The 23,839-nt window shown below is 36.0% G+C and overlaps 3 protein-coding genes, 1 long non-coding RNA gene and 1 other non-coding gene across 7 annotated transcripts; 2 read left to right on the top strand and 3 right to left on the bottom strand.

The window, feature by feature from the left end:
- Positions 1 to 211: 211 nt before the first annotated feature.
- LOC145239572 (mannose-6-phosphate isomerase-like) lies at positions 212 to 2,117 on the bottom strand. Its single transcript, XM_080102922.1, has one exon. The coding sequence runs from the start codon at positions 2,021 to 2,023 to the stop codon at positions 806 to 808; it is 1,218 nt and encodes a 405-aa protein (XP_079959048.1). The 5' UTR covers positions 2,024 to 2,117; the 3' UTR covers positions 212 to 805.
- A 680-nt stretch (positions 2,118 to 2,797) lies between these two features.
- Positions 2,798 to 4,232, top strand: LOC145238369 (uncharacterized). Its single transcript, XR_013862108.1, has 2 exons — positions 2,798 to 2,948; positions 3,390 to 4,232. It is a non-coding gene; the product is annotated as an uncharacterized LOC145238369 (long non-coding RNA).
- A 486-nt stretch (positions 4,233 to 4,718) lies between these two features.
- On the bottom strand, positions 4,719 to 22,096 carry LOC145238366 (cilia- and flagella-associated protein 337-like). Of its 3 annotated transcripts, XM_080101511.1 has the most exons (27): positions 21,665 to 22,096; positions 20,869 to 21,139; positions 20,518 to 20,615; positions 20,243 to 20,296; positions 19,841 to 19,924; positions 19,711 to 19,776; positions 19,252 to 19,425; positions 16,959 to 17,066; positions 15,855 to 16,049; positions 15,140 to 15,304; positions 14,618 to 14,687; positions 14,130 to 14,348; positions 13,686 to 13,834; positions 12,250 to 12,401; positions 11,957 to 12,001; positions 11,347 to 11,449; positions 10,704 to 10,890; positions 10,109 to 10,269; positions 9,402 to 9,544; positions 9,032 to 9,099; positions 8,553 to 8,783; positions 7,976 to 8,203; positions 7,358 to 7,497; positions 6,826 to 6,960; positions 6,132 to 6,289; positions 5,335 to 5,543; positions 4,719 to 5,016 (listed from the first exon to the last, which is right to left on the bottom strand). In XM_080101511.1, exons 2-26 carry the CDS (start codon positions 21,080 to 21,082, stop codon positions 5,351 to 5,353), a joined length of 3,540 nt encoding a protein of 1,179 aa, XP_079957637.1. In that variant the 5' UTR covers positions 21,083 to 21,139; positions 21,665 to 22,096; the 3' UTR covers positions 4,719 to 5,016; positions 5,335 to 5,350. The 3 variants fall into 3 exon arrangements, with proteins under 3 accessions (XP_079957637.1, XP_079957636.1, XP_079957638.1); XM_080101510.1 differs by having other exon boundaries at positions 4,719 to 5,543; XM_080101512.1 differs by lacking the exon at positions 11,957 to 12,001 and having other exon boundaries at positions 4,719 to 5,543.
- Positions 16,598 to 16,671, bottom strand: Trnas-gga (transfer RNA serine (anticodon GGA)). The gene has a single exon. It is a non-coding gene; the product is annotated as a tRNA-Ser (tRNA).
- An 83-nt stretch (positions 22,097 to 22,179) lies between the features above and the next one.
- Positions 22,180 to 23,795, top strand: LOC145238368 (ubiquitin-fold modifier 1). The gene is made up of 4 exons (XM_080101513.1): positions 22,180 to 22,270; positions 22,418 to 22,474; positions 22,807 to 22,904; positions 23,214 to 23,795. Coding segments are annotated over exons 1-4 (258 nt in total). The 5' UTR covers positions 22,180 to 22,268; the 3' UTR covers positions 23,315 to 23,795.
- The last annotated feature ends 44 nt before the right edge of the window (positions 23,796 to 23,839 follow it).

The raw sequence follows: 23,839 nt of genomic DNA, 5'->3' as shown, positions 1-23,839 counted from the left end.
TCACATTTTCACCTTTTAAAATATAATAGCGTCTCTTCGTAGGCATAAAGTTCTGTTGTAAATCATGAAAATTATTATTAATGCAAAGTAACGTGCCTTGCCCTATTGTCGCCCCAGGCGCTGCAATGTTGACTTTCCTTGTTGTCCCAGAAACTATTTAATGATCTAAAATTCCTTGCATAATGCGCTGCAACAAAATATACAAACTTGGTCTGTTCAGTACAAAACCACACTGTATTTTCTCACGTATGAACAACCTCAGAAAAACGCTAAAGGGAGTGGTCGCAGGAATGCTCGTGACTTCAACTATGAAAGCATAATTACACCCCTTGAGCACTTAAAGTGTATTTGAGAAATGAGTTTGCAGAAAAAAATGTGTATCGCAGAAAAAAATTCAGTAAGCACTAAAGAACAATGACTTTGCAGAAACAGCGAATACGAAAAGGAGTTTAATAGCAATGCTTTCTTCGTATTGACAAAAATATCTTGTATGTTTTTGAGTTTGACAGAATTGTACTGCAAAGATAAGCAAGTATTTTGGAAGACTGCATTTGAATAAAAGTATACGCAATATTCAACAAAATATATGTTACAGCAGATATAGAATATGTACACAACCTAAAACACATAAACAATAACCTGAAGGCATTGACAATAGGACATTTGTTACAGTAGGATGTTCAATCAATGAAACACAATATTTTTCAGCCCAAATGCAAACTGAAGAATGTAATAATAACCAAGTTCTAAATAATTGGTGTACATAAACTAACATATATGCATTGGATGTGCACACAAAATTAAATCAAAAAATACATGTAGCTTGGTATAGAAGTGTATCTGTCTGTGTGGTAATGGTAACCACTTCGTTAGCAGGAATAAACAAAATACTGCCACTGGTAATATCGTCATCTATACCAGTTGCAGTGGCATTTCCAGACACAAACAAAACAATACTGGCACAGTCACGCTTTCGGAAGCAATAGTCACTTGTTTTTGCAGGAATTTTTAAACAAACAACGGCAAAATCATCAACTGGTGGATTGTATTCTGTTTCAAATGGATCATCTGTGGTGATCGGTTTGAACTTTTGGTGCTCTATGCTAGATGGAAGGTATTCTAGCATTTCACATAATGTTGGTGCATCAACAAGTTTTGGTGTTAAACCAGCACGAACCACATTATCCGAGCAAGCCATGCATTCAATACAGTCACCAGAAAGATAAGCATGGGGCACATTAGCTGCTAGAAACATGGCTTCACCAGGTTGCAGAAATATGTGGTTTAAAAAATATACAACAAAGCATCCAACATCTCCAGGAAAGTGAGAATGCAATCTGAGAAGCAGTTCTCCATTTACACTGGTCAGATCCAACTTATTTTCTTGCATGTTTTGCACACGATTTATCAACTGATGTAATTGCTGCTCCCTTACAGCTTTTTCACATAATATAACTTTGGTAAAACAAGCTTTTAATGCAACACTTGTAGACTTTCCTTTAACTGGGTGATCGTTCTTTAATAAAGTTACTGCTTCTTCACCAACCACAGCAGCTAGTTCTGGCACAGCTTCAAGGAAATCATTAATCTCTTTCACTGGACGAAATCCACATAATGCTTCGAACTGTGTCAGAGCTATTGCCATTTCAGGTTTATGATTAGAGTCTTTGTAAATTTCAGGCATTTCAGCATGCAATTTAGCAGCAAGTTCTTTATTTGGGTGGGCCTGAATGGATAATGATTTGGCAACACTAAGCACTTTAAACAAATACGGTAACGTTCCAAACCGTTTTAGCAACTTTTCACCTAATACTTCAATATTTTCTTTGACAAATTCAGCAAGAGATTTCCCATCAGCCATTGTGCTCGGTGCTTTGGGGTGGATTCCCATCCACAATTCTGCATAGTGTTCCTTTTCTTCAACATTGCTTGGACAACACAATCTGGCTACTGCGCTCTCCGTGCCTACCTTTCCCCATGCATAGTTTTGTACAGCACCCTTAATTTGGTGAACAGGGGACATTTTTGACTAAATGTAAACCTAAATCAAGAAGATGCAGAAATGTAAATGCAAAAAATAACTGTAAGTTAAAAACGCCACATCATAATTTTACACTCCCACTTAATTTTGACCAATAAAAAAATGTTACGCATGACGTGTTATTAAACGCTTTAGCAAAAAACATAGAAAACAATCTTTAAACATAGAAAAACATAGAAACAATCTTTTATCTAACTTTATCCACACAACTGCTATAAATTTTACTCGTTTTGAATAGCCTATTACATTATTAGACTATAAAAATATCTTCCTACAATGTTATCCAATTATGTTAAATATTTCAACAAGAAACGCTTGGTCGCTTTTTTCTTTAGTGAATCAGTCTTGCGCAAAGCCTATGAAAAAATATAGTCATTCGTTGCTCACTGGGGCCTTTCAGGCGAGGGATTTGTGTAAAGACATGGGTTGGGCCAGTTCATAGCGATTATGTTGTTGCCGCGCCAGAACGAGTAAGAAATTTCGATTGCCAACGAGTTTGACCTGAGAATTAGACTTAAGCTATCTTGAAGAGACTTAAGCTCGACCTATTGAAAATCTGATCACATACGGTTTTTAATAACAATGTTCCAATCTATGTAGACTTTGTTGTGCTCCAGTATCAGTGTTTAGCAGTGTAGTCTAGCCTTGCCTTATAACACAGGAAAGGCAAAAGCGGTAGCCTTTTAACGTTACCTAAAAAAATAACCGAATCAAAAACATGTTTTAACAAAAAAATGTGTTTTAATATGACAAAAATAAAACTCTCAGTTATTCTTCACATTTTGTTTGCAGGTTAACGTAGGCCTACAATTGTAGTTGGCTAGCCGTAGTAACATGGAGTTTACCAGTGGAAAAATATCACGTCTATTGTTTGTCTTGGCCATTGTGATATTACTGATTTCAAAAGGTAAGGGTCATGTATCAGTTATCGATATTAAGGATGGTTTTTAAGTTAACTTAGTCAAGTCATCTGACAGTCAGTCGAATTAAAACAAAGTGCGCTGCTCTATACCAATGTTTTTTTTTTAGTTAACGTTTTTCGAAAAAATAATAGATACCGAGATGACAAACCTAAAACCGAATAAACAATAAATAAGTTAGTCACAAACAAAAACGATCTTAGGTAATCTATGGTTTCTTTAGGAACGGCGTAATGTGGCAAAATACTAGATCTAAAAACGTTTTGGCCCTTTGATATTTCGGTTCCAAATATTATTTTATTCATCAGCCTTTACGCAGGCTAAGCTAGGTATGTTTGTCGTCATTAACTGAAGACAAGACGAGTGGTTTAAGAAACTCTCAAGGTCATTTAAAAATACGGCAACATTTGTGATGTTGTTTTATACAGGCAATGCGAACGACGGAAAACTAAGATACCAATTAACAATTGAAGACGGCGAATGTGAAGGTGGTGACTGCAAGGAAATAGTGCAAGCTAATCTGGCTAAAGCACTAGGCGAACATGTAGAAGTTGAAGTCCTAGATTACAAGCTGGACAATTTACAACACAGCGATCTATAACCGAAACCGAATTTCCGAAAGATCTTTATATCCACTGTACTAATATGCTTATATTAGATTGCCTTTTTATGAATTTCTAGGATTTTAGTAAGTAGTATAATGAAAGCAATAGCTCTTATGGCACACGTGTGGAATAATTGCCCATTAATATGTTCCCTGTAGTCTACATATTCTTACACGCTAAAAATGGTTGCAGATGCATTTTGTTTAGTACTTTTTGAACTAAAACATTTATGAAGAGTTCTTTAGTTAACTGGACTGAACTCGTTACAGGAAATCGCTTTAATCATGCCAATCCTGCTGTAGCATCTGTTGTATCACATTTTTAGTCTATGTAAAATGTAACAAGTCGAATTGAAACATAAATCCGCTTGGCTGACATATGGAGGGCTTCCAAATGGAAGGTATCAAGTGGTAATCTTGTTTTAATCACTCCCTTTCATCTCGTGTGAACCTTGTTGGATTTATCAACGTATTATTTTCGCTTTTGTCTAATGCACAGTCGGATTAGGTAATTGCGAATTGTCTCTCACATCGAAAGCATCTTGTACAAGCACTCAAATACCCGAATAAAATATTACTTTATCAATTATAACAATCATTATTTTCTGTTTTTGGTAAAAAGAAACGTTACAATAGTGAATAATATTTAAATGTTTTTTAAATTGCCAGTTATATTAACAAGTTTGACATATATATTTTATATCAAGGAAAGGATGCAATCTTTCGTAAAAAACGCCAATAAGGCATCAGCACAGTAACTCTTTGTCGTTTGCTGTAGCGAGAACACGGGGCAACTCTAACAAACTGGTTACTATAGCAACTCTCAATCAATGTCCGATAATCACTCAATACGGTTGTGGTAGACGGACTTTGAATAAAACCCCTTGAAAAGATAATCTTCCGGTTTTTGCTGGATGTGCCCCTCGATCAGTGGAACTAACTATTGACGAACAATGAGATAACCAGTTCAAACAACAACACCAGTTTGGCTTGGCTTCCATACGAAAATCAAATACATTATCGGTATAATGTAGTCGGTGTAATATTCGGCCTTTTTTCTGAATAAATGTTTTGAAAGGCACCGCAATATTGAGGGCTAAACAATGTCTGGCTTAGGCAACAACTTTTATTTAACCAACATAACAGAAATTGGTTTACGTAACATAACAGTAAGTTTAATCTTAGTTTTCGCTTAGTCTTTACCTGCATCCAAAAAATGTACACACTTGTATGTTAATGCAATAATTAAAAAGCAGTTAAAACAAATTTTAAACATCACAAGATCTGGTAATGTTTAAGCTTTGTCTCAACTTTCGACTTTGCGTGAAAAATATGCGAGAAAAGAACTGTTTCGAAACGCACTGGCAAGGATGTGGGCGATTTGGAAGGGCAATATCATTCGCAAAATACACACATTTGGAAGTAAAAAAAAGTTAAGGTGCTGGAAGTTCCTGTAACAAATAGGCAACTTATAAAAAGGTGGAAGCATTCTCACAAACGTGAAACTACATGCGATATAAAGGAATATGCGATGTGGTATAAGAACATTGGTGTAACATACTTGTTAAAAGATGGTAAAAAGACAAAAATAAAATTGTGTAATCATGCAAAAATGTTATACAAAAGAAACAATACAAAAATATATATGGCCTCCGAAGGAAAAAAACGTCTGTTTAAAAAAATCTCTTTTAACAGGTAATTTAAACACAAATACAAACTGTAAAAAACGATACACACCCATAACATAGAAATCACACAAGTAGACATACCAGCGCCATCCAGCGGTCAAGTGTCAACCTCGTCACTTCGCTCGTCGACTTGAAACACGTCATCGATATGGGCGCTGGGATTTGGCTTGTGGACGTCGCTGGGTGCTTCGGCAAGGTCAAAGTACTGGAGGGATTGAAAAGCGTGCGCGCTCGTATCACGTGAAGCCCGTAGGTGGCGCTGTTGAGCGACTAGCTTCTCGTGACGTAATCTGGGTTAGAACGCAAGTAAAATTTTCTACTTGGTAGGACCAAATTATTACAGACAACGTTTGTATTGGAAAATCTACTACCACTATACATCACGTCAGTCGCACATTTAGCTCAATTTATGGATGGCACAAAGAGCACGAACACCTATTTTGAGTTAAGTTTATTTTGCTTGGTGAAAGAACTCATAGCGACACAATTGCACTAAACAATCACCAAGCTGGAAATAGCTGCGCTACGTTATCTCCTAAAATGCTGACGGTTAGGGCTACTTGAGTTTGGGTAAGATATTATCATTGAAAGTTCAATAAAACTAACTTAAAAACTCAGTTCCGAAAGTAAAATCTTTAAAAACTTACTTCCCAACCCTTACCCCTCTTTAGCTGCCAAATTAATAATTCAGCTCTCAGCGCCACCTATCGAAATGTATCTAAATGTGTGTCTAACGTGAGTTATGATTTTAGTGGCTTTACCATTTGCATTTAAGTTCACGTACTAGCTAAAATTGCAGAGCAGAGCTAATTTAAAAATAAGAAGTGGCCCATAGTTAGCGCACGCTGTTCTAGACAATACTGCAAACTATTACGAACCGTTTTCCCGAGCTTGACTTCATGCTCTGTCGAACCTCGTTAAGCATTTTCATTTCATCGTTCTTGTAGAAGTTTACGTCGGTGACGACACTACGCGACAAGCGACGCGACAGGCGACGTCGCCAAGCATCACTTGAGTTTCCGCCTCCACCAAACCACTGCAACAATTGAAACATTGAAGAAAATCTTACAATGGAACACTACACACAAAATTAGATTGCTAAAAACTTCCAGAGATCTTGTAAATACTAAATCCACTAAGGGCACTGAAGATGTAAATTGCAGCTGTTAAAACGATTTGAATAGAATGTAGTCTCTATTTACAAGAAAGTCTCTGCCATTTTGGTTATTGATTAAAATAACTGCGACAAAAAAAAGCAAGTCTAAAGAGCAAAGAAAATACAAAAAATACAGCAACAGTCTCACCTTAAAACATCGACAAATAAACCGTTTAATTACAGTTGGTGTAGTATTTTCTTGGCCTTATTTAAACAAAATATGTGTGTTGGTATGTCTGGTATACTGTGAATATTCTACTAGTAAACTGTAACGGATTCTTTGAAGGATAGCTGCTTGTGTTACAAAATAAATTTCAAATGGACGAAAACATTAAAGCTTCGTAGATCACAAAAACGAAAAAGATATTTAAACCAAACAATATATAACATCACAAAATGAAAATTTGTTACCCTACCGAACCCGACGATTTGCGGACAGAAGAAGATTTTTGTAATTTTGCAGGTTTCAATCCTCCCTTGACGGTGTCCTTCTTTTCCTCTTCTTGAATCTCTTCCTCATCAGAAGAATCAGAACTATCCGAATAGATCACCTGTCGTCAAAATATAATTCAATGAATAAAAACAGTTGGAAAATAGTTCATGCTTGAAAATAGAATTACAATTTACTAGTTCTATTTGAATAAGAGAGTGATCACAAGGGCAAAATGTAAACCTCATTTGGAACTGCCAGGCCTATTAAAGACGTTGTACCTAACCAAGCCGACCTCTTTAGCATTCCGATATGGCAAACATAGGCTAGAAAATCTAGCCTGCAGTGGGATTTGAACCCACGACAGGAACCTACCTCTGGACAGATTTTTACTTTAAATTAACTTTAAAAATCCCCTTACTTTAAAAACCTGTGTGCATTAGAGTAAGAGACCTTTGATTATGCGAACAACTATGCATTTATTTGGCAGTATGTTGCGTATCACGTATTAGTCTTACCCCCATTATAGTGTTCCTCTCTTTCAGTATATCGTGTTCCGGCATACTGAGCGGATCAAGGAGGACTTCGGGAGGAACCATCGGATGTTGCCATGTGGAAGAATCGTGCACGTCCCAAGGCTTCGACTGCCCAAACGTTCCTGTTTATAAAATAGGGATTAAAAGGACTTGTTTTTGCCATTGTAATTCTAACAAGAACTTTTGAAAGGCTAAGTGGATATCGTTTAAACTTTGTATGAAACCTAAACTGAACAAACGTTTATGTTTATAATGCGTAGATGTTAACGGAATGGATTTAACTGTGTAATGTTATCACCAATTTCGTCAGGGCTACCACTTGAAAAGATATTCAGTTCCACGCAATAAACTAACCCAACTTACAGGCGATTTCAATAGCAACCACCACACATTATACAGTAAACAGTAAACCCCGCTCCAGACTTTAACTATTCGACATCGGTTAATCTGGATCTTCGCCTAATCTGGACAATTTTAGGCGCCAATCGGGTCCGTATTAACCAAGGTTTACTAATGGTATGTGTCTTTTGTGCCTATTTAGGCCATTATACTCCTTGCAGATTTTATGACACAAAGTAGTTTCAATTTTTCAAACCTCACCAATATAAAGCCCATCAGATGTCCAAACTCGCGAAGTGTAATCGGTCGATGACGTCAAGACTATATCATACGCCTCCACTAAATGTAACCACGTGATCTGTTGCACGTGACAGCGCCACGTAGCGATGCGTGACGGCGCTGACGTAATGTCCGGACAAGTTTGGTCGTCACTTAGCGCCTCTAGTGGGCGATTTGCATAACGCTCCAGATTCCAAACTGTCACAAATCCTGAACACACGAGGTGTTGCGTTTTATGTACAAAGTTAAAACAAGAACTGTATTAGCTCATATTGTAATATTACTTGGTCCCAATGGTCAAGAATTGAACACAAATGTTAAACAAACATTTTTGGCCACATTTAACTAAAAAAACGATATTTTGGTAATTTACTTTCCAACAAAATGGATAAACACTTTATTATCAGACAATCTTTCTGCCCATTAACAAAAAACAGCATATTTGGAAAACAAAAGAAAAACACATTTAATGGTTACTTTGCTTCTAAAAAATATTTGTGACAAGTTAGTACCTTTACGATTTATTTATTTATTTTAAGCGCAGCAAATTTCTTCTTACCCAGTTGGTCGCCCACATATAGTTCCGCACCGTCTGATGTCACAGCCATGGAACAAATAGAAGCGTCACGTCGAGTAGCGCGCCACCTAGCGTGTGCTTTAAAACTTTGTATATTCCACAGGATGACAGATCCATCAGAACATCCGGCTGCAAGGGCCGCGTTGTCTTTATCAGCAATTCGATCGGGTAGGAAAACTACTTTGTTGACAGCCTGCTTCCCATCACTGGAATCTATGCAAAAAAACAAAGTTTAGTTCAACCTATCGGTGTCTGTTGGTTGGAGCAATGCCGCTTAAGTTTTTTGCACAGGGAAACACAAGTGATATTAGAACCCACAGCCGTGTGAGCACAAAGCTGTACGCTAACCACTAAAGCCACAGGAAAAAAGTATATCGTCAGTCTACCATATTGCAAAAAGTAAACACTATTATCCCCGTTTGATTAATGACATGAAGAAATGTTTCTGGTTAGATTTTTACCATTCAAATAGTTGATTTCGTCACCATCATCACTGTCTTCTTCATCGCTCTTGTTTTCACGAGGAAGACTAAAAATAAAATATCGAAGTTCAAACCATTTATTACCGTAAAGAAAGCAGTAATATATCTGTATTAAAAACTTTTTAGTAATATTCCTGTATTAAAATAAGCAACCATTTTCATGAAGAAAATATGCAATATCTGGTTTAGTATGTGCCACAAATAGTTAACTATAGTATTCATTTTTGACTAATGTGTTTTTATCAGCATATTCGCAAAAAAACTCTGATATGATTAATGTGATGCTTCACTTATAGAAGTCCCAAGCTGTTTTAGTGCAGGCGTGACCAGTTGTATAACTCCGTCTTACCGATTTTTAGGGTAGGCGATTCTTGCTACGCTGTGACCAGACACAATATTCCACACAATAATAAGTCCATCATATGACACAGTAGCTAGCAAGTTGGGTGAACCAAACGCAACCGACACAATGTCTTCAGTGTGACCACGACGCTATGTAAATACAAACAGAATCGGTAAAAAAATTGAATAACATGTTTCCATAATAAAATATTCAAGTGGCTTGTATGCAATAAGCACGTTATATACTATTACTGTCCGAAAACACAGTAAAAATGTGCCTGCTGTATGTTATCGTGTGTAAAGGTTATAAAACATACATTTTTCGATTGATTTGTTATCTAAAATAATAGTTTGGAATGATTTGTTAACTGAAAAATAGTTTTAAATGACTTGTTCGCTAAAAAATAGTTTTAAATAACTTGTTCGCTAAAAATAGTTTTGAATGATTTGCTCGCTAAAAAACGTATTCAAGGATGGTATAGAATCAATACAAATATAAAAAAGGTTGCATTCTGACAAAATAATAGGTCACTTTCACAAGCTTATTCAAGAAAACCTGTGTTGTTCAATAAAATCAACTTTTTCTGAAATGTAAATTAATAAATGACATGTCACACATATTGATGATGTTACACGTGAGTATTTTTAGTGTAGTTTAATGTTGCAGTACTATAAAACACCAAGTTTTTACAACATAACAAAGATAAAACGCACCAGGTCGTCAGGCCAGTGGGGATACGGCCTTTGCACGTGATGAAAGAAATCGGTTTCATCAGCAAATATGTTGACGCGCTGATCCCATCCTACAGCTATGACGTAACGGTTCTTGTTAATCTCCACATACACACAGTCAGAAACCTCCTTGTCGCAATTTTCTACAAAAAAGTAGAAAAATATTACATAATTTGGTGGCTTAAATCAGTGGTTCCCAACCTTACGACGCATTCCTTTCTTAACAATTCAAAACATCATTCCTCCCTGATATACCACATAGTAGATGCTAAACCCTATAAAGATCATCACAATTGGGCATTTTATCAACTTCACAGGTTATGTTTCCAGAGCCTGAGTGTCTATTTACAAACCACATGTAAAAAATTAAAATTCCTCCACTAAAGTTTCAAAACTCTTTCCTTGCGAGGAATTCCACCCCGGTGTGTGCCTAGAAACCCGTTTCAGACAAAAATGAATAAAAATTTCGATTTTCTACATATACAGTGGAAGTTCATCACAATATTTGTCGGAAATAACAGTTTTAGCGATTTAAAAGGATGAATCAAAAAAATTTCGAATGTCTTTTTGAACTTACCTCGTTCAAGTGACCGTAGACAATGTCCGTTGTTGTAATTCCAAATTCTCACTGCTCCATCGCGCCCTCCAGTGATTAACCTTCTGCCGGATGAGTCGAAGGTCAAACTCGTGATGGCGCTGTCACCGTGAGCTTTGTTAAACTCGAACATGAAAGTTCCAGTCTCAAAATCCCAAAGTTTCACAACCTGCACCAACCGATGTGAAACAAAAAACAAATTGAAGTCGAATATTTCACTAAATTATGACTAAACATTGTTTGGTTAATTTGGGTTGAAATGCCTCTATTCTAATGTTAACCCAATAAAGTAGTGACTGGAAAGGCCGTTTGTATTTTTCGTTTACTTTTCGTAGATGTTTGGTTCTTAGAAGGTTGGTTCAACCCAAAACATGTGCGTTTCAAAATTTTATCAAAAAACTTTCAATATCGCTTTTTTGCAGAATTAAGAGATTCGGTAGGACCTGGACAAAAGAAGCGTTTTATTTCTGTGGATGGTCCTTGTCAATGTTTAACCCGGTTGTATGGTGTTTTTTACCCCACTATGTAGTAATAACGAGATTCTACTGAGTACAAAACTTTCGTCAAGATATACAGAAAGCAAAACGACCTTTCACAGTGAAACAAAAGCCTAAATAATCCTTACCGATCCCTCTGAGCATGTGATCACGTGACCGAAGCTTGGGTTATGAGCGCAACACGTGACTGCCTCACTGTGGGTGACTGACATTTCTCCAGATAACTTCGCCCTGAGAAACAAAATAATCGTTGGTTTTCAGGATTTGAGCGACGAGTGGGTTTTGAAAATGAATGTCATCAAATTATAAAGCAACAATGTCAGCAAAAAAGTATTGTTCGAACAGTTTAAATCGTAAATCAAGTCTGATAAACGTTTACAAGAAATGTTTGCACTTTTAAGACGAAATAAACACTTATGTAAAGCATCAAATCATCACAAAAATGATAAACAACAACCTTTTTACAACATTACCGTAAGAAATTCATAAGCAAATGGTACACACGAAAACTTTTTAACCAAAGAATATCAAATTTCTAACACACCAACACAACTTCTGTGAAAGGTTTTGATAACATATGTGACTGCAAGTTACAAAATAAAAATTGCACTCGTGGAAGCAAAGCCACATAACGGTTTGACCAAACACGGAAAAAACGTTTCAAACCAAACCAACATCCACGCAAAACTTCAACGGAATTTCACTGCAAAGCTCGTATCAAAGTTTTACCAAACTTACTGTTTTAGGCGTAAAGCCATCGATGGCGGCAATTTCTGGGTGTTTCTGTGGTAATTTATGTTTGAGACATAACTATGTACATACACAATTCTTTTTAATTTTAACTTATGCGATTACCCGGAATACTTTCCTTAAATGAAATTTACGAAATTTGCTATGAACTAGTTTTCAAAACATTGAAGTCGTAATCGAATAAATCCAGAAAATGAAAAATAGTTATCCCAACTGTATTAAAGTTCACTTTCGCATGGACACAATTGCTTAATGTACAAAACCAAGTTCGTTCAACTTACTTCTGCGTTATTCGGAGCAATGCAAGTTGGTCTGTGGATATGGCGATAGTTCTACAGTGGTGGGCATAAGCGCATGTGAGAATTTCTCCGCGTATCTTGTGAAGTTTCGGGTTTACAGTCACCAAACAATTTTGCTCCATCAAATCCCAAACCTGAAAAAAATGAAATATATACGATTCTGTGTAATTGCATATCGACTAATCACACATTCCATTTAATTGCAAGAGGGCTGTGAATCCCTTGAAAACTTTTTAAACTTTGGTTATACGCGTAAAAAGCTTAACACGTTGGATATGCGGTATAAATCTACCTAAAAATTTAACTTGTTAAATTAAAATACGTGTACGCTTTTTTTCAACAATACATAGTACACTGCTTAAAGAGTTCGTTTCTTAAAATCCAAGTAACGCTTGACCTGACAGGGTATACACGTAAAAAGCTTAACACGTTTAATATGCGGTATAAATCTACCTAAAAATTTAACTTGTTAAATTAAAACACGTGTACGCTTTTTTCAACAATACCAAGTACACTGCTTAAAGAGTTCGTTTCTTAAAATCCAAGAAACGCTTGACCTGAAAGGGTATACACGTAAAAAGCTTAACACGTTTAATATGCGGTATAAATCTACCTAAAAATTTAACTTGTTAAATTAAAACACGTGTACGCTTTTTTTCAACAATACCAAGTACACTGCTTAAAGAGTTCGTTTCTTAAAATCCAAGAAACGCTTGACCTGAAAGGGTATACACGTAAAAAGCTTAACACGTTTAATATGCGGTTTAAATCTACCTAAAAATATAACTTGTTAAATTAAAATACGTGTACGCTTTTTTCAACAATACCAAGTACACTGCTTAAAGAGTTCGTTTCTTAAAATCCAAGAAACGCTTGACCTGAAAGGGTATACACGTAAAAAGCTTAACACGTTTAATATGCGGTTTAAATCTACCTAAAAATATAACTTGTTAAATTAAAATACGTGTACGCTTTTTTCAACAATACCAAGTACACTGCTTAAAGAGTTCGTTTCTTAAAATCCAAGAAACGCTTGACCTGAAAGGGTATACACGTAAAAAGCTTAACACGTTTAATATGCGGTTTAAATCTACCTAAAAATTTAACTTGTTAAATTAAAACACGCGTACGCTTTTTGATTTTTGCTAAGTAACGGGAAATTCAACAATACCAAGTACACTGCTTTAAAGAGTTCGTTTCTTAAACCCCAAGAAACGCTTGACCTGAAAAATAGCGTGATCTAAACTATAGATTATTTCTGTGACAGTATTATGTTGCAAACTAATCAAGTGTTGGAATTTTTTTTGCATGCAATCGTTTAAAATCAATATGACAATTCTACTTTAAACCGTTTCGTGTTTTTTTTTAGAATGCAAACTTAATTTTACAAGACAGTTGTTAAGTAATAAAATTCTCACCTTGACGCATTTATCGGCAGAAACACTGAAAATCCTCCCATCTTCGCCAGCTATCGAGATAAACACAATAGGCGAATTGTGACCACGTAATAAACCTGTGGGTTTCTGCGGAACGTACGGGTTCCACAATCGAACAATTCGGTCCATGCCTTCAAAACAAATAGTTTTTCTTTAATTTTTACAAAAATCGTAATTCTTAAAGCAAAAGTAAAAACACATGACTTAGTACGGATTATTGTCTGCTTATTTATTCGAAATTTTCGACTCAAATAAAAATCACGTTTCTGCATTTTTCTTTTTTTCATGGAGTCATTGTGTATACGCAAAAAGAAAAATAATGCCGTTACACTTCTCCTATGCGTTGTTTATGACGTTGATGAAACATTATGACGTCATAACTTACGCATTTTGACGTCACAAGTTACAACTGTGACATGGTCTCACCTCCCGACGCCATTATGTTGCTTTCCTTGCAAAAGTCGAAGGTCTTCACTCCCTTGTAAACATAGAAAACTGATTGGTCGGTCTTTTGGCGCCTCTGAGGCGCCATGCTGTGATTACGTCGGGTCGGTTTAGGGCCGGTCTGGGAGGGCGTCACCGAGTGGCTGGGAGCAAGTGGTCCCTGGCGTGGTCGGTCCAGGGCTGTGCTGGCTAAAGTACAACCTACGAAGAAGTCGTATGTTAGACGTGGAAGAGTAACCTTTCATTTGAATACAATTTGTGGGGAACAAAATTTTAAATCAAACCGAAAGACATTTTAAGTGACGTGGTAAACTATAGATAGAGCAATGTACTAAAAAAGACTGTTTAATCTTTTAACAAGATATACTTTATTTAAATTAACTTGTTGAATGCAACTTGTCGATGCTAGATAAACCAACACATTACATGCGCAAGCGCAGCAACATGAAAATATTAAGTGACGTACTTACCTCGAACAAGAGCAGTTGCTGCATGGTTGGATGCTGAAATCACTGAGCGAAGTTCGTGATAATATCGTAACTGTAAAAACATATTTTGAGTGTAATAATTTCGTGTTTATTTCCATGTTAAACGAACAACGTAATGTCTTTCTCGTCCGAAGATTTAACGCCGTATATAGTTTGGTGATTCTTAACCTTGGTTTAACAAACAGACTTGTAAACTTGAGTTGTTTTCTAAATTGTAACACATTTGAGAAGGGGAGAAATGCAATTGTATAGGCTCCTGTCGTGGGTTCGAATCCCACCACAGTCTAGTTTTGTCATGGTAACGCATTATACAACATGGGCATGCCTAGGGGACTAACTTGGCACAGAATAGCGTCTCTCGCGGACCAGACGTACGAAAATGTGTTGGGTTTTGGTGTATTCATAAAAGTTATGCAGCTATAGTATAGGTTGCTCAATTACAAAAAAAGCCAATTAAATAACAAAAGCTTTATATACAGCTACAAAACACAAAATTTCTTCTACCTCTGTCACCCAATCTTCGTGAACTTTCCATTTAACAAATGACGTCCCACTTCCGTTTGCTACGTCATGCATCGTCACGGTTGGAATCCCGTTCACTTTGGCAACTTTCTTCCAGGTGCGCAGGGTATCACCAATCGATGTGAACATAAGAATGCTGATGCAACCCTGAACAATTTTTCATTTGCATTTTTAAGAAATGCACAATATAAAACTTTTTGCAATAAAAGTACATCGTTTGACTTTTACGCAAAAACACTTTTTTCGTTTCATTGTTGAAAAATAGTTACATTACGTTTTTAAATTAATTGTCAGGGTCTAAGAAAGTTTCAAAAGAATAAAGACAGTGGCCTTTTCATAGAAAACCATAGAATGATTTTTCTTTTTTTTCCTATTTTTTCTATATTATGTGAATTAAACGAAATTTCGCCTACAAATATTGCTCAGTTATACTGTTAAGGTCGAAATCTATTCATCTTTAAACGATAGCTAATATTATATGTAATAAAAATCGGCCCAGATAAGTTCCAGTCGCGGATTTGAATCCAATCGCAGGCTTCTAGTCTTTTTAGCCCAGGCGTTGTCGCGTGGTAAAGTTTACCTCAGAAGATCCGTTGCACATGGTTTCTATAGGCCTGGCGTACCACATGCCCAGTCTTTCTAACTTCCTCGTGCAACAGCGTATGTGAACGAATACAATTCAAAACCTCCTTCCCACCTGGTCATCTCCATATGCGATGAGACATTCGTCATTCTCCATTTGGCACAAGTCGATCCTGAGAGGCACCGCGTCCAACCCGATAATTTGACAATAAAATTCGAACGTCATGACGTCATAGAAGTGAATTTCGCGCTCTCCAGTGCCCACTAGCAGTTTGCCGTGCGCGGTAACCATGGCAGCGTCGGTAACCCACTGAAAAGGTATTGAGAAATTTAATGTATTGTGCGAGTTAAGCAGTCGGTATTCAAATATGTTGAACTTTATTGCAGTAGCCAGAACCCGAAAGTACAAGTCACAAACCAGGCCTGAACTCAATCTTATAGACCATATCGTCAGATTAACCAACGTGAAATTACAATACAAAAGTTGACAGAGTGTTTGACAAAGTCAGAACCAAGCCCGTTTTATTCAAATTCAAGCGCTAGTCTGACCCGTAAACCCCGGCCCGATTTACAACTCCAGTAAATGTTCAGTCGTGCCTTAACACAAGCAGTAGTTGCAAATGTACTGCATGGTAACACTTTCATTTCTGTTAACAAATGCGTAGAATAACCTATAGTTTAGTTAAGTTGAACATAAATTCATAACTGGGATCAGCCCTGAAGCATCTATGCAGACCAGCGGTCACGGCAAACTCATATATAAATCACAGTACGCCATGTTCATTGAAGGCGCTATACCGAATCAGCCGGTCACCAAGCATTCACCACCATATGGCAAGGCGTAGGCTAGAAAAATCTAGCCTGCGGTGGGATTCGAACCCACGACAGGAGTCTTTCCGGGACTCGCGCTCTACCAACTGAGCAACACAGGCTCAGTGGAGAATCCGCCGAAAGTCGAATCACAAGCACCGTTGCCTGCCTCGTATGCGGCACATGTCAGCTTCGTAGTAGGGGATCGCCAGATTGACCAGTATCAGTTAAGATGAACATAAATTCATAACTGGGATCAGCCTAACCTATAGTTTAGTTACAAGTGCAGCAACAATTTTGTAAAAAAAGTTTAGTTTTTCTTGAATATGCACAAACATTATTCGAAGTCATGCTTTAAAAAGTTTCGAAACATAAAAAAAAATTTGATTCACACTTTAACGCAACCCACCACTGATGGTTTGTTGACAAAAGCTGGTCGTTCTGCAGGTAAACTTTCTAAGATCGACTTGCTACGGTTCAGTTTGAGATTCGGCGACCAAAATGTAAGAAGGCCATCCTGAAACGAAAAATAACACAAAATATACATTACTGCATTACTGAATGGCGGTTCTTGTTCTTTTGCGTGAGTTGCAATTTGTACAATCATACCTCATTGGAGCGCCTAGTTCAGATAAACCATAATACCAGATTAAATCGTTTCTTGCAGAAGCTCGCGAAAAGATTTTATGTGTAAACCTATTCGAATAGAACCAGGATTTTACCTTATTCGAATAGAATCAGCATTTGAACTAATTCGAATAGAACCAGCATTTGAACTAATTCGAATAGAACCAGTATTTGAACTAATTCGAATAGAACCAGTATTTTAACTGATTCGAATAGAACCAGTATTTTAACTTATTCGAACAGAACCGGCATTTTAACTTTTTCAAAGAAAACCGGAATTTTGCCCCATTTAAACAGAATTGGCATTCAAAGGTCTTTGAAAAAAAATCGCCATTTTCCCTTATTGGAATAGAACCGGCGTGTCACTTTTTTCGAAAAGAACAGGTATTTTACCTCCTCATTCTAAGAGGTCTGTCATTTTATCTTGTACGAAGACAACCGATATTTTAAATGGGGGGCATTGATGGGACTTTTTGGACCTTTTAAGCCTACAGACAGGCTTTAATACTGTTGACATTGGGACGTGCTTTGTTGTGGCAAAGAATAAAGGATAAATGTCTGGGATGTCTTCGTCAAATAGGACTAGAATAATATTATTGTACGTGGCTGAGAGTGTGATGATTTGCGTAAGATGAAAAAGTTTGGATAGCAGAGGATTAATGGTTGAGCAACTTAAATCAGCAATATCTTTGTTAACCGTGTTTGAACACGAATTATTTAAGCCGCTTATGAGAAGCAATGTTATTTTTTCTTATAATCCTTTCAGTTTAAAACTATTAGATACAGAAACAATGCAAACTTGTTTTGACCGAATGGGGAGATTTTCAATCTCAAATTACTCTTTCAACAAAACGTTGCGAAATTGACAAGAAATATATCACTAAGAAAAACTTCAAGTTGTAAATATATTATATTTCCAAACTTAGTATAAATCTCCGACACTGGTTAGGCCTAAGTGGTCCTAATCCTGTCACGCTGGAAGCATGCTCCCGACGGTAGCCTTTGTGCTTCCCACAAACGCTTTCTGTATACAGCTATCAAAGGGATTGCTGTTGGTATAACTTTAAATGAGACGTTATTCATCAAATTGCAAGTCAATATGTGTCTATTGTGAGGCAATAAGGACTTTTTCGCGCTGTGTGAGGGCCTCAAAACATGAACTCAATCAGAACAGCAAAGTCAGTTCTTCAATGCAAAAGAGTACCGGCATGTACTTGCCAATCCTAAATGTGTACCACCCTCAATTTAGGCTATATTTAAGGTACTTTTCGAATCCATATTTGGTATTTTACAAAATGGGATTGTTTATTAAGTATGCATGAAAACTGCAAAACGAACACTCACATTTGCAGAAACGACAATTCAAAAACGCGGGGTTCCAACGGGTTTTGTTTATGGACGCTTTAAACCTTTGAAACATGGAAACCGACGTAACTGAATAGTGTTAAATAGCTTCGCTAGACAATACGATGGATACACGAGTATTGTCATCCATTGTTACTTGGATGTTGCCAAGTTGACCCAAGCGGGACCTCTGGCAAGCTGCGTTGATTAGTTTAAATGTTGTTTGGCGTTTTCAGGAGGTAAATAAAATTTTGCTGCTTCATAAACCCTGAGGGTGACATAACAATTTTTTGAATATTTTTTTTTACTGCAGACCATGGCAAAGTATACCTGGTGAAACTAGATTGCAAATGCAACCTTTATTTGAAAAAAAAACTTGAGATTCTTATGTTAAAAAAAAAATAAGTTACACAACTTACATACTGCATGATAAGTTTAAAAGTTTTTGGGACGAGCAAACTAATGTATATGTGTTGATATACATTATAAATTATGCTGATGTTTTTACATCAAATTGTAGCCAGTGGTTATAATTTAATAAAGTGCAAAGGCCTTTTGATAAACCACATTATTTAATAATTTTCTAACTGGCCCTTCTATATGGTTGGTGGCTGGTGCTAACATTGAAAATTCTGGGGCCACAACCATAATCTAAAGTTTTAAAAATTGTGATTGATACATTCTAATATTTAGAAGTCGTATTTAACTGTGGTAAATAAAATATGATATACCTGGCCTGCACACATGTAAGATGAATCTGGAAGGCAAATAATCCTCAGTACCGGAGCCTTGTGATGGGGAGTGGAGGTGGACAGAGCGGGAAGGATAAATCCAGTTCTTTTCGATCTTAATATGGCTTCTTCTTTTTCAGCGTATTCCAATTGCATGTATGTGCAAAATTCATCCTAGATAGAGATTTATTTAAGGTACATCAGATTTGGAGATGATATTGGCAGAAAAACCAATAAAAACTTTTTTATCATTTAAACTACAAACCCAAAAGGAATCAAAAACTTTCACAAATTTAAAAACAATTACAAGTTGAGAAAACTATTTTCCCAAGTTTTAAGACGCACATGTCTAAGTAGTTTCAACAAATCAAACTTTTCCAGCGAACTAAAACATTTGTATACGTTTTAGACACAAGAAGCAGCATTTCTTGAAATGACAAACAGGCACACTAATATTACCCAATCGATTTCACCATCAGATGAGGAATCAATTTTCATGAACAAGGCGACAATCTGTTCTTCATTCTAGAACATTCAAATTCACTTTTACATGCATGTAATCGAAATAGAACAGTGCAAATAACCTTACCCTTCCTTTCACACCAAGACAGGTTTTGACAACAATTTTAAACTCATCAATGTCCAAAGTTCCACTTCCATCCGTATCTGCCTCCTGGAGTTTAACAAGTGCACTCATTAAGGTTGATAAATTAATCGATGCCATTTTTACATGTTGCTAACTGTACATTTTCCAGGCTGGGCTGTACAATGAGATTTTACAATACGTAATTGAGTTCGCCAGTACTTTCAATCAATATGTTAAGTGGCATTGAACAACTAATGATGGGTACTTCACATAAACGCCATCAAGGACTTTAGGATTTTATGTTCAGTTTCTAATTCAGTTGGTGAAAAGCAGTGGCCGAAAAAGCTAAATGAAAAAGTTGCATGGCGTTTAACAGTTTAAGCAAAATTTTATGCAAATTTATACTTCAAATGCTGTTTTGATCTTGTGTAGTTGGTCTAGAGTTATTCTTTCTTCAATCTGTGATTAAAAGGTTTATTCATGAGTGAGTGCACTGCAAGAGGACAAATAAAAATTTGTAGATTTTCACACATAATATTGTCTAAATAGAGCAAAAATGTAAATTTGTCTGCTTTTTTCATTAAACGCATTAAAAGAATGCTATCTTTTGGGTTTTAAAACAGTAATTAGTGGACAGCTTTTTTTTGAAAATTTGTGGAAAAATGCATAGAATATGTTACCTTAATTTTTTTCATAGAACTAGCAGGTGTGTTAAGTCTTGTAAGCACTTTTGCATTTTCTCCAATTCCATGGACAGTGCACAATGTTAATCGACGATCTATAAAAATACTAACATTACTCCTTATTTTTATGAATTGCAATCACCATAACTGATCTTTTTATTCAGTTTTTTATCATGTTACTTTACTAAGTTAGACATATATAACAGGTATTCAATTCTATAACAATAGTGTAAAAATATGTCTAGCTCAGATGTTATTTCTATGAAACTTGGGTATTTAGACATGCTCCAAATATGGAAGAAAAAACAGTTCAAGCCAAGGAACCCAACATAAACAGAGAAAACCTACCAAGTATAGGAGGTGCTACTTTTTCTGGGGTTTTAGTTTGAACTGGAATCACTGATGGAGTTCGAGTGACTGCTGAAGTGGCCGGACGTTTTTCATTGGTGAGGCTGGAGTAAGAATAGGACTGCAATTTTGCATTAGCAGATGATGGACGAATAATTCCTACACCATCTTTTCCTGAAATCCGAGGAGGGCGTCCAGTTGTGGCACGGATCATGATTTCGATGAATGATTTCTTTGTCAGTTTTGTGTGCTATTGAGCAATTGCAGGCATCTGTCAAAGAAACATTTTAGAAACAATGTCAAAACAACCAATTGCAAAACTTTGAATATGAAAACATTTTGTGACTGTATTTAACAAACTTTTTATTGTTACTCTCACACAACTGACATAAAATGGGTATCCATTTAAGAAACTCATTGCTGGCTTTACCACATGTTTTTTAAGTAAAGCTTTTTGCTGCATTGAATGCACATGCAAAATACCACATCAAATGGGTTTGCGTTAATAATAAAAAACTTTTAACACTTATTTTGTTTCCGCTGTTTTACTTATAGTGTGACAGTACAACCAATGTCAGAAAGTGTAACAAAACATATGAATTATAGCTTACGAAATGACATCACAATAGTTTAACACCCTATTAAAAAAATGCCTAATACTTTTTAAAACCAGTTTAATGTTGCAAAATATAACAAAACAGTTTTATGTAGTTAGCAAGTCAAATACTACAAACATAGAATTTTTGAAAATAGTCTGGTTACAATCAGACTTTTTAATACTCATCCTGTTACTTACATTTGCTTTTTGGCATTCAAAACGCCGCAGTTTACGTTTGAAGGAAGGAGAGAGAGATGAAAACAAACTCCCTGAACAAAGTAGCGTCTCTTGTTTCCAGCGTTATAACCGGTAGATGGCAGAAAACGTTTTTGACATTCTCTCGCAAAACTGCTTGGAACCAGACATCCGAACCAACATATTAAAATAAACACATACACATTTATTTTGGCTGACAATCGCAAAGTTTTTAGTCGGAAAGTCTTTTCCTAAATGTTTCAATGTTCCAGTCTGACCTATTTTGTAATTTTGTTGCACAACAGAAAACACAGTTTGAGGACAAGATATTTGATTTTCTTGCCTTGTAAGGATATTGTTTACAAGTACACCTACTTTAAAATACAACCCTTTAAAGATAGCAAAAAACAACAAACGCGTACAATATTTGGTGAAATTCTTCATCCACACTGGTCTGGATTAAAGCTGTAACGTGCGTTTGTGTTGGTGACGTCATCCCGACATTTTACAGTTATCTACTTCTTGAGCGAACAGCTGTTTGTTAACTAGTGTGTATGAATTGTAAAGTTTTTAGGCTTTTCTACAGGATTATTGGAAATCTGTAAACATGTAAGTATTCTTTTTAATCGTCTCTAGAAAACTATTTAAACTGTGAACACTAACCAACAATGATCAAAATTACTTGGACATTTTTCAAACTTTGGGTTTTAGGTCTTTCTCTGGAGTCCAAACTAACCAGGTTTCGTTGCTTTACAGGTCAAAGGTCACATTTAAAATCATTTTGACGTCAGATCCCAAGTTGCCATTTAAAGTGTGAGTATATCTGTTTGGGTATTTTAGTCAACTAAGATGGAGAAATTCTGCATTGTACCTTGTCGATTAACATTGGTCAAGACCAAAATTTCAGGAACTGACTCAACCCAAGGGATTACATTTGCTTAAAATATAAGCTTTGTTTCTGCTGTTTGTTAACCAATATATACTAAACCATTTTTAACAAGTTGTTTTGGGTAAAAATGAAATATTTTTGTTTGATTCAGAGCAATAACTGAATAAAATTAAAATTGCAAAAATGTAGAGTTTAGACTTAAAATTTGATATGACATTCATAACATTTGGTTGATAACATACTAATTTATTTGTAGACTATCTGTTCCTGAGACAACCCCCTTCACAGCAGTTTTAAAATTCGCTGCTGAGCAGTTTCAGGTTCCACCAGCAACAAGTGCCATCATAACAAATGGTTGGTTGCCATTAAGTGTGTTAACTGTAAACTTAGTGTATCATATCTTCAACCAAAACAGGTTTAAGGAATGGTTGTGGAGTTGGTTAAAAAAAATTCGACACCACTCATTAAGTATTTTGTCCACCCTTTGAAAAATTGGCCCAAAATCTAAATCGCCAAAAATATGTCAACTTTTCGCCTGCAATAAAAAAACTTTGTCTCCACTATCTTAGGAGTCATACTTTTATTTTTCCAATCTAGTTGCTAAGATAAAGGACCAACAAACAAACAAACAAACAATTTAGCAGTTTTGTTTTCCTGTTTCAGATGGTATTGGAATCAACCCTGCACAAAACGCTGGCAACGTTTTCTTAAAACATGGATCAGAACTACGACTGATTCCTAGAGATAGGGTTGGATTTCTTTGATATTAGTGAAATCATTTTTATGTATTTTATTTGTTTTTGGTGAAGCTTTATTATTGTGGCAAATTTGTGCAATATTGGGTTCATTAAAATTCAATGTTGTAAAAGTTATTTAAGTATTTATGTTTTAAAACCACTATAAGCACACAAATAATACTCAAACATTGCAAGAAATATGTTTTTGAAATATTTTTCTCTTTATTTAAGAATGACATGCAAGTTGCAAACATACAGCCTAAATTTTTGGCTGTTTGATATCATACAAAATCCATGAGTTTGTGTTGGTGCAGATACAACTATGTTTTTTTGAATTTCTACTGCACAAACAAAAACTACTTTTAGCTTACTTGCCTTTGTTGGAAATGCCCAGAATTTGAATTTTGCCACAATGACTTAATAGTTGCATTTTCTGTGTGGGGATCCAGAGACTTAGGTGTGTGTATTTGATGTTGCACCAGAACATGAATAAACAACGTTGACCAAACTTTATGTCTGGTAAATTTTTATGTCAGTTATTTAGTTGACTCT

The sequence above is a fragment of the Phallusia mammillata genome, chromosome 7, assembly GCF_965637545.1.
Source record: "Phallusia mammillata chromosome 7, kaPhaMamm4.hap1.1, whole genome shotgun sequence".
NCBI classification, from domain to species: Eukaryota; Metazoa; Chordata; class Ascidiacea; order Phlebobranchia; family Ascidiidae; genus Phallusia; species Phallusia mammillata.
Note: the sequence above shows the minus strand (reverse complement) of the source record. Positions and strands in the feature narration are given on the sequence as shown.